We start from the raw sequence: 16,253 nt of genomic DNA, 5'->3' as shown, positions 1-16,253 counted from the left end.
AGCATCACTAAGCCTATGAACAACTTTATCAGAGTCACCAGAAATGACCAGCCATTAAGACCATATCAAATATTTTTTGTTAATGATGCAAAAAAGTATAGTTGTTACTCATCAAAATCTCATCCGGTTTCAGATATTTTGTTTTGATTTAAAAATAACAAAATATTGTGACTCTATTCCTCTATATTAAGAGCCTTGAAAGGTTTAATTTAATGAGCAAACAAGGAGTGAAAACACTGTTACTTAATACTTTGATTTTCCCCACAAAATCATGTATATATCAGAGATTGATGACTAGGGTGCAATTGAGAAAGTTTAAAATCTTTAAAGGGTGTCACAGTTCTTAAAAGTTTGGGAACAACCCTTAAAGAGTAGATGATTGGCTATTTTTTTGTATGCAAGGCAGATCCAGGCTAATTTGAAAATTTGGAACGATTACTACTTCAGTAAAATTGGCAAAAATCAACCTTTCTGGTCCCTGGATGTCACTTCTGTATTTGTGCAAAAGCTGTCTGTCTAAATCATTTATATATATCCTATGTTGAACCAATGCATTTTTAAGTAAAAAATAATAAAATAATTTTGATAAAAGCCTAGTTAATGAAGAATGTATTTTATTTATTGCTTACGTTATGCATTGCTTAGTATAAATAATTTGAAATGCCCAAAATAAACAAAACAAAGCATGAAAAGACAGGAATGTTGCCTTAAATAAAATATAATTAAAAAAAAAGTAATTGAACTTTTTTTAAGGAACAAAATATTACTTATATGATCTCCAAATAATATTTCAGCATGTACTTGTATCAACAAAAAAAAAAAAAATCATTTTTTAAAAAAAAGCATTATATACTGTAAAACCTGTCTACAACGATACTGTTGGGACCTAAAAAAAATATCGTAATAGACAGGTTATCATTATAGACAGTTTGATTATTCATGCTGACATTTTGCTGGGGCCAAAAAAATATTGTTATAGACAAGTTATTGTTATAGAAAGTATCGTTATATACAGGTTTCACTGTGTTATGTTTATGAATTTTTCATCATACCTAGCATAATTTTTTTCTAAATTTTCTTTTCCTTGAATGCATTTGAAGTAGGTACTTCCATTTAAATTATATAAAAGTAATTCATTATGGATCAATTTAATGCCTTGATATTTCTTGTTTAAAGTATCACGTCAGATCATTTCAAAATGTCAATAACTTCAAATGTATCTGCAGGTCATATAAGAACAACTTCTACATGATTTGCCATTGATTCCTTCATTAATTTGTGATCAGAAGTTGAGCTCCTCACCCCCTTTGCTTTTGATTTATATTTTTGTAAACCATACTGCTGAAATAATCAATTAACAAAGCTAACAAAGAAAAATTTAAATCACTGTTGCTTCTGTAGAGCTTTATTGTGTAGAGACTGAGCAAGCTTTTATTTCTTGTACATATTCATTAACGTAGGATCTCGCTGTATTCTCTTTGGTGCTTTTATGTTGCAGTTGGAAATGTTTCTTAGATTTTTTTTTCTTTTTTGTTAAAGCTGTCGAAGAAGTTCAGCTACTTTTAGTAAATACAACACATTGTCTCGGCGAGGTCCTACTCTTGCCTTGGGTGGAGGAGAGTGTCGATTTTTATTCAGAAAAAGGCTTTTCCGAAATCCAAGGGAAATTCCTCAAGATCCTGTGGAAGTGAATTTGTTATTCGCACAAGCTGTCCATGGTATCGTAAAGGTAAATTAGCTACCAAAAGTTGCCTTGAAATTTTTAATTTTGATTTCTTTTTAAACATTATAGTTTTAAAGTACACTCAAACCTGTTTTTTGCTGGCTTTTTTTGTGCGAATTTTTTTGTGCAGTACATGAAAATTTCAATCAGATTGGGACTCAATTTACGAAATTATTTATAAAACAAGTGCGAGGTAGTATCTTCAAGTGCCGACGTGGGTACCTTAACAGGAAGTCACTGTGACCTCCCAAAAATTTCCTTATTCAGGAAATTTGTCCGACTATTTGGCAAAATGAACATCACTTGGTTAATTTTGATCTTGCTTAAAGAAGCAATTCCTAGTTATTTCGTAAGTTTTTGGGTTATTTTCTATGTGAGCCTTTTTTTTATGCTGAGCATCTTTTTTTTATAAAACTGTATTGCAAAATCAGCTTTTTATAGCTACTCGTGAAGTTTTGAACAATTTTTTTTGTGTAATTTTCTTTATGGGGTCCCTAAATACTGCATAAAAACAGGTTCGGGTGTATGTTTTATTTTTTATCACATACTTGAAAGTTTTATACACTGCATTTTTATTTTGAAGGCTGATGAATATCCAATCAACGAAAGAGTTGCTCTTCAGCTTGCTGGCTTACAAGCTCAAGTTTTATTGGGAGAGCCTCAAGAAGCAAAAGTTGAGAGGTACTTTGTATAATAATTGTCATTTTTGTAAATTTTTGTGCCAAAGAAACTTATTGCAATTAGAGTGTGTTGCATTATTCTATTGTCCAACTAAGCTAATTCAACCTGCCTTTTGTTTGTTCAATTCAAAGAATTACTAATTAGTGAATATTTCTTTCATGAGGTATGCTGAAGTTGGCAATTTCCTGTGCAATAGGATACGAAAAGCACGAAGAGATATGGATTGGATACCAGATTTGTCTGAAGCTCATAAGGTTCCTATACCATTTTATTTAAACTTTTTTTTCTGAGTATTTTCAACTCGCTTTATCATTTGAAATGCATGATAAAAAAACATTTTTTTATCCATTAAGTTTAATCATTGTCTTTTACTCCCCTATTTTCTAGTTAGTGAAGATAGTAGTTACTTAAAACTAGTAGATTTTCTTTCGCGGTTTCGTATTTTATGAACATTTTGCATCCATAAAAGTTATGTTTAAATTGTAAATTATTTTTTACAATTTGCCTGTGTTTGGAAAGAAATGATTCTGCATTTTGTTTTAAAATTGCTGTTTTCAATCACTTTTTTTGTAACCAACATTTTTTTTTTCAGCTTGTAATTACTAAAAACCTGATGTTACTGTATTTTGGGTAGGAAAAGCTATCAGTTTTAAAATTATTGACGTATATATGCCCTCATCAGTGATTAAATCAAACTTGCAGAAAAAAAAAAACTTTTTGATTTAGAAACCTTTTAAACTTTTTTAAAAAACAAATTTCAGTTTTAAATGAAGTCTTATGAATAAGTTAATTTTTTCTCATTTTATACATTTTTTTTATAGATTTATGGAAGTGGTAAATCTGAACTTGTTGCAAAAGTCTGGTACTTGTCTGTTGTGATGCAATATCCTTTATATGGTACAACACTCTTTCCAGTTACTTACAAAGGCTATCTCTCCTATGGTATGTATCATACACTTTGTTATATGTACTGCAAACGTTTTATACTGTGTGCAACGTTGCTTTTTGCTGTGTTTTGTTATAAAGTGCTCGATGTAAGAACTGCATGTGATAGTGCAAAACAGACAAGTTTAAGGATAAAAACATTTTTTTTCTTTTTCACTTTGTGTATGCATGTCTTTCTGTCTGGTACATAAAACCATGCTGTTTCTTTTCTTTTTTAAAATGCTGCCTGCTTTCTTTTGTTTTTTGGATGGTTCTCTGGAGAGCAGGGGGAGTGGGGTATCGAGAGTGAATCAAGGTCTGCCCTTTAAATGTGGCATAAAATATCTTCAATTCTAGAGGGTCCAGGGGTTTCTCCCCTGTGAGAAATTTAAAAAATAAAGGTATAAGACTTCATTATGAGGCCTTATAAAGGATAATTGGAGCAGTATCAGGATAAAAATTGGCAAACAAAATTTTTTTAGAAAGTTAATACACTCTTTTAGAAATTAAGGTAATACAAACTAAAAATTGTTTTGGTTTGGCAAATCGTTGACATTAATCAACAGATGAAGGAAAAAATGTAACGAATTGTCATTTGCTCACATCTTTTTTTGTTACAGTTGATTTTTGTTTATCCCCCCCCCCCCCGAAAAACACAGCACTGCATCAATTGTCCAATGATCAATAGAGAAAACTGCTTTAAAAGAAATGGTGTAGAGAAATGGGTGACGTGAGAAAAAAATCCTGGCCATTCAAACAATTCATACACTTATTAACAAATAAAATTGACATACTTTTCAAGTTAGTTTCAAAAATGTACATAATTAATTTTAAGAACTCTAACTGTTAAAATTGATTAAAGCACTTCATTTGCCCTTTCCAGTCTCATAACATTTTAATACTTGATTGTATAGTTTTACCCCAAATTGTTCTAACTTTGTAAAAAACTCTAATTTGAAATTAAAAAAAGAAAAAAAAAACTAGATTTTTTGTTACAACAATTTTATTTCATTACAAGTGATGCAGAAAATGGAAAAGAATAGAGGTAGATAGTGTACTATTTTCTTTTATCTTGTGCTAAACAGAGTATACAGTTGAAGTAAGATAAAGCAAGCAATAACAGAAGAACTTCCAAAATACTGAATTTGGGAAAAAATAGTTAGGAGACATGTGACTCATTAAAAAATGTCGCAAACAATATGTTTCAGAAACACACAGAGCAGAATTTTTTATACAGGATATAGCAAGGAGGTGAATTTGGCACATTTTGGCTTCCTCACCTCCTCCTCACATTCGTTAGAAATTTTAAAATACAAGGTGCATTTTCCAAATTTTTGAGGTGACCCCTGAGTCCTGAAAATGAATTTTTTTTTCAAGTACTTTTAATTTTTTAGGAACGAATCATGCAATTTTTTCGTAGTTAGGGCCCCCAACAAAGCGGGGGCTTAAAGCTTTATAGGTAAATCGTACCCTGAGTATACTCTGACCTGAACTTTAATGGTCATCAATGTTTTAGTTGCCTTTCTGTGTAGAGGTTTGAAACAGATTTGGTTGTTTTATTACTTGTACTTTTTAGCTGTAAATGAATTTTTTCACCTTAATGTTTAAATTTTCCCTTTTAAATATTAGGTCACAAGCTGTATCTTGGTGTCAGTGCGGAAGGCATTTTGATGGTGAATTTGTTAGACAAAGGCATTTTAAATGCATATCGATACTGTGACGTGGAGTCCGTAATGGTTGATCCTAGCGATGACCTTGTCACTATCAACTTATTGAAAACTCTCCCTGATGCTCACAAGTGCTTTATTTTTGAAACTAGTCAAAAGAATGAAGTTGCCAATCTCATCGCCAGCTATTCTCCAGCTCATGCAAATTGGTTGAGGCCAACGTATGAATTAGGATGGAGGGTAAGTATTTTTAAATAATTTTATAATGGAATAGTTGCGTCAATGTTATATACAGTGGCTCCCAAAAGTGTTCTTACACTTTGAAATTTTTTAGTAAAACCAAAATAACGCAAAACTGAATTCGAATATGAAGTCCAGTACTTTTTCACATCATTCCTATGTCATTCTAAATACAACCCAGTAGTTTTTCCAAAATATTGACTGATCTTCTTTTTGAAATGGGTCAAAAAACGAAGAGACAGAGACATAACGCGCCACAAAAGTCATCGTACACTCAAATATTTTGGAATAAATTCATGATTAAAATTATCATATACCATATATTTAATATTTTTGCATTGTGTTGACCCTTAAAAGTCATTTGGCTTTATTTTTTTGGTTATTTATTCCTTAATATTGTGATTATTACTTTAAAATGGCTGGTATTCGCAAAAAACAACAAGCACCATTCGAAATTTGATTTTTTTCCTCACGGTAGCGGTAAATTGGTTTAAAATGTCTCAAAATTAGATGATTTATACCATTCCATAGTAAAGTGCTAGATAAAAGCTTTAAATGAAAGAATCGAACCGAAAATAAGGCAAGAAAAGGTCAACTGGGAAAGTTAACAAAGCGTGATCGGAGATTTAAAGTTAAAACAATTATGAAAAATACAGATTTGAGTGCTGCAAATGTTTCTGCAGAGTTGAATGAAAAATTTTACATTTAATTTTCACCTAAAATTGTTCACTAAGTTCTCTGATTAGCTGGAATTAATGGGACCTCTTCCTGCAGAAATTTTCTTGGTCGTGCGAAAAACAGAAAGCTTATGCTTTTCGGCGCAAAATCAATGATAAATATGTTCAAAACGTTTTACAATTACGTCTTACTTACAGATAAAATGAATTCAACATTTTTGGTTAAATTGTTGTATAATTGTAAGCAGAATAAAAAATTTGGAACTTAATCTTAAGAACTTAGTTGGATCAGTTAATCAGGACGGTGGAGGTGTTATAGTGTGAGGGTGTATATCAGAATCAGGACTTGGTTGTTTGGAATTTTTTGATGAAATAATGAATCATGCCATTCCTTTAAGTATTTTAAAACCCAATTTTGAACTCTTAGCCAAAAATTTGGTTATTGGAAACAACTTTGTTTTTTATCAAGATAACGGTAAGAAGCAGACGGTTTTCAACGTTTGCGTCTAGTGCCTTGAAAATTGTCCTAAAGTTTTGAAAATATCCCCTCAATCTCCAGATTTGAACTTAATGCAACATATTTAGAGATATCTGGTGGCTAGATTACGAAAATACACCTTTGAAATGAATTGACGTATATCCCCCATTTGGAGTATGCTGTTCAGTTTTGGTCTCCTTATCTTAAGAAAGACATTAATGTATTGGAAAGGGTTCAAAGGCGGGCTACAAGGCTAATAAGTGGACTTTCCCACTTAGATTATGATTCCAGGCTTAGAAGGCTAAAAACGTACAGTCTTGAGCAAAGAAGAGACCGAGGGGACATGATTCAGCTGTTTAAATTTATTAAAACGAAAGATGTTACGGGGCTAAAGTTTAGCACTAAAAACAGGACAAGGGGTCATTGTTTTAAGCTATTTAAATCTCAGGCTAACATGGATATTAGGAAAAATTATTATTTTAGCAGGGTAGTGGAACCTTGGAACAGCTTACCGGAAGAGGTGGTAATGAGCAAAGGAGTAGACAGTTTTAAGAGGGCCATTGATCTTCACTGGGGATTGTAAATTGACTAGGACCAGTCTAGCTGGGCCCAGAACCTGTTGCTGGTCGTCACTTTTGTATTTGTATTTGTAAAATAGAGCTAGAAACAGTAAGACTCAAAGTGTGGTTGAACACTTACTCAGAAATTACGCAAAAAAAAAAAAAAAAAAGAAAGAAAAGAGAATGAAATTCATTCCCAGGCATTTAAAAGGTGTTGTTGATACTGCATGATATTCTACTAAATAATAACTTAATAAAAAGTTAGATTATTCAATAATATATAGACATTTTGTAAAGTGCACGAAGACTTTTGCGAGATAAAATTTCCGGCACTTTTTGGTTTTTTATTTTTAAAAAATGAAGTTTTTGTCATGATGTGCGCATTTAATTTTGAAGAGTTATTCAAAAACCAAAAAGATAACAATTCTGGGCCGTGGAAGTGGAAGCATCGCAGCTGCACAAAACCTCAGATCAACGACTGCCTTGAATGCCAAAGAACAAAATTTAAAAGACTTACCCCGTGTTGCGTGTATGTAGACGATAGGAAAAGCACATTGATTACCGTACGTTCTTTATTTCATGTTAAACTGCAGAGCAGACAAGATGACAGGACTTTTTGCATGGTGATCACCAGAAAAAAACATTATTCACTTGATAAAAAAACGCAAATGTGCGGAACACATACTTAAAAGAGTTCAAAAAAAAAAAAACGTGGAGCTGGAGCTTGCAAAGTTCGTTAAAGATCGGAAAAAGGGGAGTTCATTCGGATGGTGGTGAAACTGTCAAATTAAAATGGGGGCAGGACGTGCAGTTCACTTTGAAGATGGTGGGGTGTAATTCAGGGATGCATCATAATCAAGGATGTCAGTTGCAGGCCACGCCATGTTGAAAAAAATGGCACACAAGTTGGTAATCTCCATGGTGACAATGTTGAGATCATCACACAATTAAAAATGGATCGGGGTAATTGCGGCTCCGTATCATCACCACCAGCTATGTAGATCATCAAAAAAGGTCGTTAATGAAGGGCTCGATTCCAGTACATTCTGCGTGCCCCCATCGGACGCCATCATTCACGCAGGTGATGCATTTCCTATGCAACCATCACTAGTTGCAGTGAAGCTTAACTATCTTGGTTAAATACATTTAGAAATAAAAATAAAAGAATTTTCACCTCATTTTGAGGTCTTCAAACACCTGGCGGAGAGCCACAGTTGTCAACGGACGTCGTGCACAATTCCTTCATTTTCGCCATCATTGGAGAGAAACGGAGCAGCGAAAAGCATGACTGATCGAACTGGGAGCAGCAAGCAGAGTGAAGTGGGGTGGAAAAAATGAATCGGCGAATGAGCGATCAGATTAGGGTACGCGGCGATGCGCTGGAACCAATGAGTGCGTTTGACGCCCAAACAAAGAAGGGAAGGGGACGCTACACCATTTTAATGGCCGACAAGAAGATGAAAAAAATCGGATCAACGACTGAAAAATTGTCAAAAAGCTAGACAATGGGAAAAATGAATAAGTCATATATTTGATATCATAAAGTGCACGAAATTTAAAGGGGAACGCGGGGAAAACGTGGAATGCACAAGAAAATAAAAAAAACAACAAAATGGGGGGGGGGGGGGGAACGATTAAAATGACCGAAAACATGGGAAAAAAATAAATGGGTAAAAAAATGTGATATGCATTATCACAGTTTTAATATTTTTTAAAAACTTTTTATGTAGTTTTGTTGAAAATTGATCATAGATCTTATAATTAAATTCCTATTCCGAAATATTAATTCTAACTAATGGATAGGGGCCAATTTCGCTGAAAGTTGTAGGTGTACGAAAACTTTTGGGAGACACTGTATATATGCAATAGTGCTCACAGAACTTTATCTTGAATGGAGTAGTTTGTTTATAGTAGGCCTTGCAGTGTATATCTATTTAAAAAACTAGAGTTGAAAATGGTTTAAAATTAAAAATTCTAGGACACTACCCCCCCCCCCTGCCCCAATCCCATGCCTTGCTGGTTGCATGATGTTATATAAGAGTCAAATTTAAATGCAACAAGAAAAAAATAGTTACCTTACATGAATTTGATTTTGAGATCAATACATTTTTGTAAATGTTAAATCAAGACTCGTCAATTTCCATTATTTTTATGGAGAAAGTAGTTAAAGGTTGACAAATGAAAATCAGGGGAAAAAGGTAATCTAGAAGGTGAATCTAGAGAAAGTTAGCTTCCCCTAGAATTTTTTTTAAGTTGAAAATTTACATTATGAAACAACAGTTGGTCTAATTGGTGTAAGCCCTGTCCTGATTTTAACTTGTTTAAACACTGTGCCCAACACAACATGTAGCTGGGTCTAAAATTAATTGATTTTACTTTTTTCAACTATGTAGTTCACCCTGCTTATGAGGTTGCTTTTGTATCACCCCACAGTTGACCTTATTGTATAATTTTAAAATTCTATGTTTTTTTCACAATTTCTTATATATTATGAATAAGTCTTATAATGTTTCCCAAAAGTGTATGACTTTACAATTTAGCCTTTAAATTTTTCTAAAAATTTAGGTAAAACTTACATTTGAAGATCGGCAGAAACTTTATCACGATGTAATAAACTGCAGGAGGGCTTTAGTTGATGTTGGCCTGGTGCGCAAACCACAAGAAGAAAATATTGGACTGTTTAGGAGTACAATTAGGAGGTATTTTATTTTTCACAAAGTTATTTTTTTTTTTCAGTGCAAAATTTTGCTATCTGTTTATGTACTGCAAATAAAATAGTTGCTTAGGTTTTGCATCAAAATTAAATTATGATGCATTGTGAATACAAGTTATATTCAGTTAAGTTTTTAAAAACTTTGTTTTATGTAAGCATTTATAACTTTGTGAGTGAATGAAAACTAAACACTAAACAAATGATTTATTATTTTTTGTAATGATCACACATTTAGATCTTTAGAACATGAATTGAAAAGGCAGCCTTTTTCTTACAATGTGTTCTTTAACCCGCCCACGAAAGGAGGAATTTCCAAAAAATGCTTTTTTTAGCACAGGGCTTCCCAGTTCACAATGCCATTCTGTTGGCCACATACTTTCACCTGTGGAATGCCTTCCTCCAAACAAGACGAAACAAGGTTGAGTATAAAGGAGATAATCCCTTTTGAATCATGACAAGTGAAGTTTCCGTTCCGCCCACATTCCTTTCCCTTCTACGCTTCATTTGAACCATGTGGAGTTGTGGAAGTTGTATCTATAGCTGTATTTTCTTGCAATGAAGAAAAGGTCTTTTAGAATTCTTAAATTTTCTCCAAAATAAATTATTTTACATCAGAAAAGATTGCCAATTTTGAAAAGTATTAACAATAATAATAATTTTTTTGTTGAACCATATTTTTATAAATTACAGTATGTTTTTCCGTTCAGAAACTACATTAATTTTCGAATAAAGCTTTTCTGGATCAAATATTTCTCCATAGATGCAATGTAAAGAATTCCCACTAAATCGAATAATTTCCCCGGATAATTGAATAATATATTGGTCAATTTTCGCATTTTTTTTTCTGGGAAAAATTTTGTATGGTTAAAACAAAATTAAGCAATCACATTATTTACTTTAAAATATGAAATATTTAATTTTTGCCAACAATGGGCGAGAAATACATCTTTTCACATTCCATAAAAATATTTCCACTATTCCATCTAATTTATTTTGTTGTTACAATTACTAACAAGAGAGTGAGAGAAACTAGATAACGCTGACAATATTAAATTAACACAAAGAAATATAAACGTTACAGACGATAATAAGTCGATAAATATTTGATGTAAAACACGGCAGATAGGAAGGGGTTGGGAGTTAGAAAAGAAATTCCAAAAAGTCATTGAGTAGTTCCACTATTATGCATTTTTTTCAAAATAATAATTTCGTGAAAATTTCTTCTAATCTAAGATTTTATAGTTAAAGTTGTAGGGATTTTTTTCCTAATTCCGATACGTACTTCTAATACTTATTTTAGGACTGTAATCAGGCATTTATTTCGGGTAGGATTTTACGTAACCTATTTCTCGTTGAATTTATATGGTCAATGAAGTTTGATTTAATTTGTTTATTTATTGATTTTTGCTACAATAGGTTATTTAAAGGAGAGATGCTGCCTTAAGGACATTAACATACTAATGTAAAAAATGACGTATCCCGTAAATGAAGGAAAGAAATCCAATTTGTTCACTATACTTCTTTTCTGATAAACTATTCAATGTCTTTATAAAAACTCAAAAGAATAGATTAGATGTGTGTACTGATATACGTGCATTTGAAGTGATGACTCTTGAAGCCATATTTCTTTTAGGAAGAAGATACATTAAATAATAGAAATGCACTTTCAAATTTAAAGAATTTTAATCTTTTTGTCTGCGTGAGTCAAGTATCTAAAATTTGGAGGAAAATTTGCTTCGCTGTATCGTTTCGTAAAAAAGAATGTTCGCAATAATTACATTATAAATAATAAATACTGAAGATAAAGTCGTGAGTTTTCACACTCTTTCAATAACAATTGTGTATTTTTTTTAAGTGAAGTGCGAAAATAAATAAATGAATGAAATATATAGTAATAACAAATTTTTTAGCAAAAAAAAAAAGCAATATGAAGCATTTTTCAGAATGGCTTGAAATTTTTCGGAGGTGATTTGAACCCTGAAAATCCACACCGTACATACAGCACTGATATACTTAATGATTGTAATATTTACTGGCAGTGGCGTGCCTTGAAAAAGTGAGGGGGCCATATAATGGGCGCACTCGCACCCCCCCTTCCCGCATTTATACGCATTAAAATACGGTACAATCCTTTTTTTATTTCTTTTTTATTTAAAGCACTTTCGCACAAAAAAAATTTAAATAAATCAATGTTATAAATTATTGCCTGAAAAAAGTGAGGGGGCCCAAGACCCCTCTGGCCCCTCCCACGAGCCACCACTGTTTACTGGTATTCAGTTACAAATGTTTTCAGTGAAGAGATTAGAAATTTTTGTTCGTCTTAGTCGAAACTTCACTTTTACGCACGTATTGTGACTTAAATTTTAATGTAACTAAAAAGCAAACTAAACAAAACTACATAATACAGTGCCAAAAAAAAAAAATTACATTTAGTTGGCAATTAAAACCTTTATTTGCGAACGATCCCTCACGAGTCGATCCCTCACGAGTCGTCGCCTATCAAAGAATTATTGAAATTCGGCTCATTACGTCGCTGATAACTTTTTGAATTTTTAAGATATCGAGCTAGAATTTTATCACGAGGTGCAGAATCTATCTGGGCTTTGGATTACTAAGGTTATAAATTGATGTCTTTCACGCATGCGCAGTGACAACTCAAATGTTTAAACGTTCATATTTCAACAAATTTTCAATATTTTATTTTAAAATTTTATTATTATATTTCTCTTGTATGCTGTCAAATATTCTGAAAGTTTAGTAACGGTTGACGGAAAACTCTGCGTGCTATGAGCCGAAAACTCTAAAATGAAATTCGCAATTTTGAAAGAAATGTTTATATCTCTGTGGGTAAAAGAGATACTTTCACAAAAATATAAAAATAGATTCTACATAGTTTGTACAGTGCTGGCAAAAAAAATCTTTACATTTGGTTAGCAATTAAAAATTTTACATAAATTTTTTCTTGTGATTTTACTTGGAATGCTCCCTTGTGAATTGGCCGAATACCAAATATTCGGCCACAATCTAGAGGAATATTCGGTATTTGACCAAATAACAATGGAGCATGCCAAGTAAATTATAAGAAGAAGTTTGACTGTAAAGTTTTGAATTGCCAACTAAATATAAAGTTTTTTCTTTTGCCGGCACTGTATTTGTTCGTAACAAAATAGTCAATTCGTGATCCTCTTTTCTTTTTATTTCATTTGTTTATATTTAAAAAAATATTATCAATTTCTCCATGCAAAAATACTCCCATGATTGAATAGTTTTTTTTTGGGGGGGGGGGGTCATGGAATGTTTTGAGATTTTTAAAAAATTCACCATTATATACGGTTTTCAAAAATCAAAATGTCTTCAATTGTTCACATGTGCCGCAATGAGGGGAGGGAAGGGTCCTGGGATACATGTGAGCACGATTAAGCAATTCAGGACAGGCATCATCATTTTACGGAAAAACTCTTTATGTACGAATATACTAATTACATTGAAGCTTTTTTAACCTATACTGCTTCAGTTTAAATTGTACAGTAGTTGTGCCAGTAACCCATTTAGGAAGAAAAATTAAAGCTTTATTAGAAGTGCCACATTTTACTTTTGACTATGAAATTTACAAATTGTTATGGTTTTCACCTTTAACTGATCTCGATTCTGCATAACTCCAAAGGATAAAAATGCTAAGCATGTATTGTACAATAGAAAGGAAACAGATTGAAAATCCTAAACTAAAAATAGTACTCCTTTCCACAAGGAAACCAATCAATAGTACAAAACTTTTTCTGTTACCACTTCAATTACTTTCTCATCTGTTTTCTCTTAATCCTTCCTGATAAATCACATAGGGATGTAAAAACATCACAACGAAGGCTTGATTTCTCACTGTTGACACCCCCTCAAGGAAAACCTCTATGAGAAGGACCCTTCAAAACACTTGATGCTTTAGACTGGAATGACATTTGTAACTCAAGCTTGCGAGTCCACTCATCAACAATAAAATACAATGCAAAAACCAACATTAGTCCTAAATAGAGCAATGCATTTTTTTTGCCATTCAGGTATTTCGCTCTTTCTCTCACGATGATTGATTGACCTGCGTGGATCAAGTATTGAATTATAATAGGTACGGATAAGATAAGAATGACAATGGATGTAGTCTTCGTTTCTAAAGGAACAGTTGTGTGCCAGGCGGGCCCCAATTGTGACTTTCAAAAGCACTAAACACGAGCTGTATTTGGACCCCCGCCTCCCCCCTCCTTTACATCTTCTGCAATGTAATGGAATAATAAAGTATTTCGGATTTGGAATTAGTCTTGTTTTAGTGTGATATATAAATTATACTTATTTTTTTTTAACTTAAGGTATAGGTTTGGTACTTTTCTCTGACTAGGTAGAAAGAGGTTCCTATGCCGCATTGCCACACTTTTTAATTTAATTACTCATCGCTGGAATTTTATATAATTTTACTCATGCTAGTTTTATAATTTTCTATATGGTTCGGAAAAATATATACAAAACTAAGGGTGGTTCTAGGTAATGCCCGACGGTGGGGAAGCTCTCCCTACAGGGGAGCAAAGATATAAGTTTGAAATTTACACTCCTCCCCCCCCCCCTTCCACACACACAATTTTTTTTTATTAAGCATAAGCAGCAGTCATTCCTACCTCAAACAAAACCAATATAGATTTAGTGTGTATTTGCAGCATATTTTCCTATAAAAGACAACACTTGATACTACATAAAATAATAACAAAAAGTATCTATGAGAGATTTGGTTTCTCTTCGATTGTCAGAGATATACAAGACGAAAATATTAAATAAGTCAAATGTAAATTTTGAAAAATATACTTTTGTAATGAAGGTAGGAAATTCCAAGGTCATAAAACTGGGAGAAATAGATTGTGGAGGGGTGTATGCGTTTGTTAGGACCCTATCATGGCATTTTTCAAAAAAAAAAAAAAAAAAAAAAAGCAAGTGTTACCAAAAAAAAAAAAAAAATCAAGTTTTAACTACTTGCATTAAAAAAAAAATTCACTTGTACATTTCTTTTAATATGGAAATTCAACTATCCTATTATTAGAGCATCACTCCCCCATGGTATGAAAGGTGCAGACTGCTTCTCTATTTCTATGAAATATTTTCAAGTAAAATGTAACATGTTCAAATAAATATATTTATGAAAAAGGAATGTTTAACATTGATTCAAAAAAAAAAAAAAAAAACTTATGTTTCACAACAGGATATATTTTTTAAAGCATTTGGTTATATTTTGATGATTGAGATTTATACCATTATAAATGAAATATGGTAACCATAATAATGGTATACGCTGTAAATATAATCTTAAATTGTCCATAACAACCATATCATTACAGCAGCAATTGCCATTATTTGTAATGGATGTACTCAGGGTTCGTTGATTTAAATCATGATTTAAACCAAGTGATTTTTTTGAAAATCATTAATTTAAATCAGTTGATTTTAATCAAGCGATTTTTTTTTAACAAAATCATTGATTAAAATCAGTTGCATTTATTTTTATAAATTAAGTATGCATTTTTAGAATGTGTGGCTCTAAATTTAACAGGGCTGCAATATACAATCTTAATTCCAACTGGCAAAACTACATACATCCCTCTTTCTGTGTGTGTAACAGGTTTTCGAACTCTTTCAACATTGCTTTTACTCCAAAATTAGCTGTTCAAAACAAAATAAAAATTTGCACTTTTTCTCATAAACCATGACAAATATGTTATAGTAAAGAAAAGTAATTGTTCAACACATTATTTTACACTAAAAATTTAAATGATGATGTTAACCTTATGTTTTAGCATAGCGTAAAACAAAATGACATCTTACGTAAACATTATAACATATTAATAAATCTTTTTAAAATATTGAATATTTAAAGTGCTTTTCCTATTTTTAAAAGTAAGCTGAATGGATTCATTAGTTCAGATTGCCTTATTATCAAGGTTTTTTTTTTTTTTTTTTTGCCTTCATCCTAATTGAACAATTGAATCGATTTCAGAACTTTTGTTGACTCTAAGCTGAGGAACATAGAAAACTGTCAAATTTTAAGAATCTTTAGTATGAAAATTATAATTCTAGGAAATAGTGGTAATACTGTTTCCTAGAATAATAGTTGAAGGATTGGTGATTGTAGCTGGGGGGGGGGGGGGTAACCTTTAATTTTTATTTGAATCATGCATTGGTGTAAACGGATCTACTTAAACTATTGTTAAAAATAGCTACTGCCATGAAATGAAAATAGCTAAAAAACTGCTTTTTCATCTGTAGTATGAAATATATTATGTAAATAAATGTAAAATAGTTAATACCCACAAATTTTTGAAGATTTGTAAAAAATTGAAAAAAAAAAATGATTTAAATTAAAAAAAATCCGATTTAAAGCAAAAAAAGATCACGAACCCTGGATGTACCTCGTATTACCCAATTCAGAAAATGTCCTATCATAATTTGACGGGTGCGAATTTCTCCTTTTTTTCATACGAAGTTGCATGGCTGTTTTTATGTGTCAAATGCCAGTTAGATTGACTTGTTAAATAGCATGTATTAGGGAATTAATTTGAAAC

The 16,253-nt window shown here is 32.0% G+C and overlaps 1 protein-coding gene across 1 annotated transcript in view; it reads left to right on the top strand.

The window, feature by feature from the left end:
* LOC129222933 (unconventional myosin-X-like) overlaps positions 1-16,253 on the top strand; it is a 259,802-nt gene that overhangs the window by 220,855 nt on the left and 22,694 nt on the right. The window contains exons 27-32 of the mRNA XM_054857494.1: positions 1,540-1,729; positions 2,307-2,404; positions 2,568-2,658; positions 3,226-3,346; positions 4,958-5,235; positions 9,516-9,649. Coding sequence (XP_054713469.1) covers positions 1,540-1,729; positions 2,307-2,404; positions 2,568-2,658; positions 3,226-3,346; positions 4,958-5,235; positions 9,516-9,649 — 912 coding nt within the window. The remainder of the gene's footprint in view (positions 1-1,539; positions 1,730-2,306; positions 2,405-2,567; positions 2,659-3,225; positions 3,347-4,957; positions 5,236-9,515; positions 9,650-16,253) is intronic.

This window comes from Uloborus diversus, chromosome 5 (assembly GCF_026930045.1).
Source record: "Uloborus diversus isolate 005 chromosome 5, Udiv.v.3.1, whole genome shotgun sequence".
NCBI classification, from domain to species: Eukaryota; Metazoa; Arthropoda; class Arachnida; order Araneae; family Uloboridae; genus Uloborus; species Uloborus diversus.
This window is presented reverse-complemented; position numbering and strand designations above follow the sequence as displayed.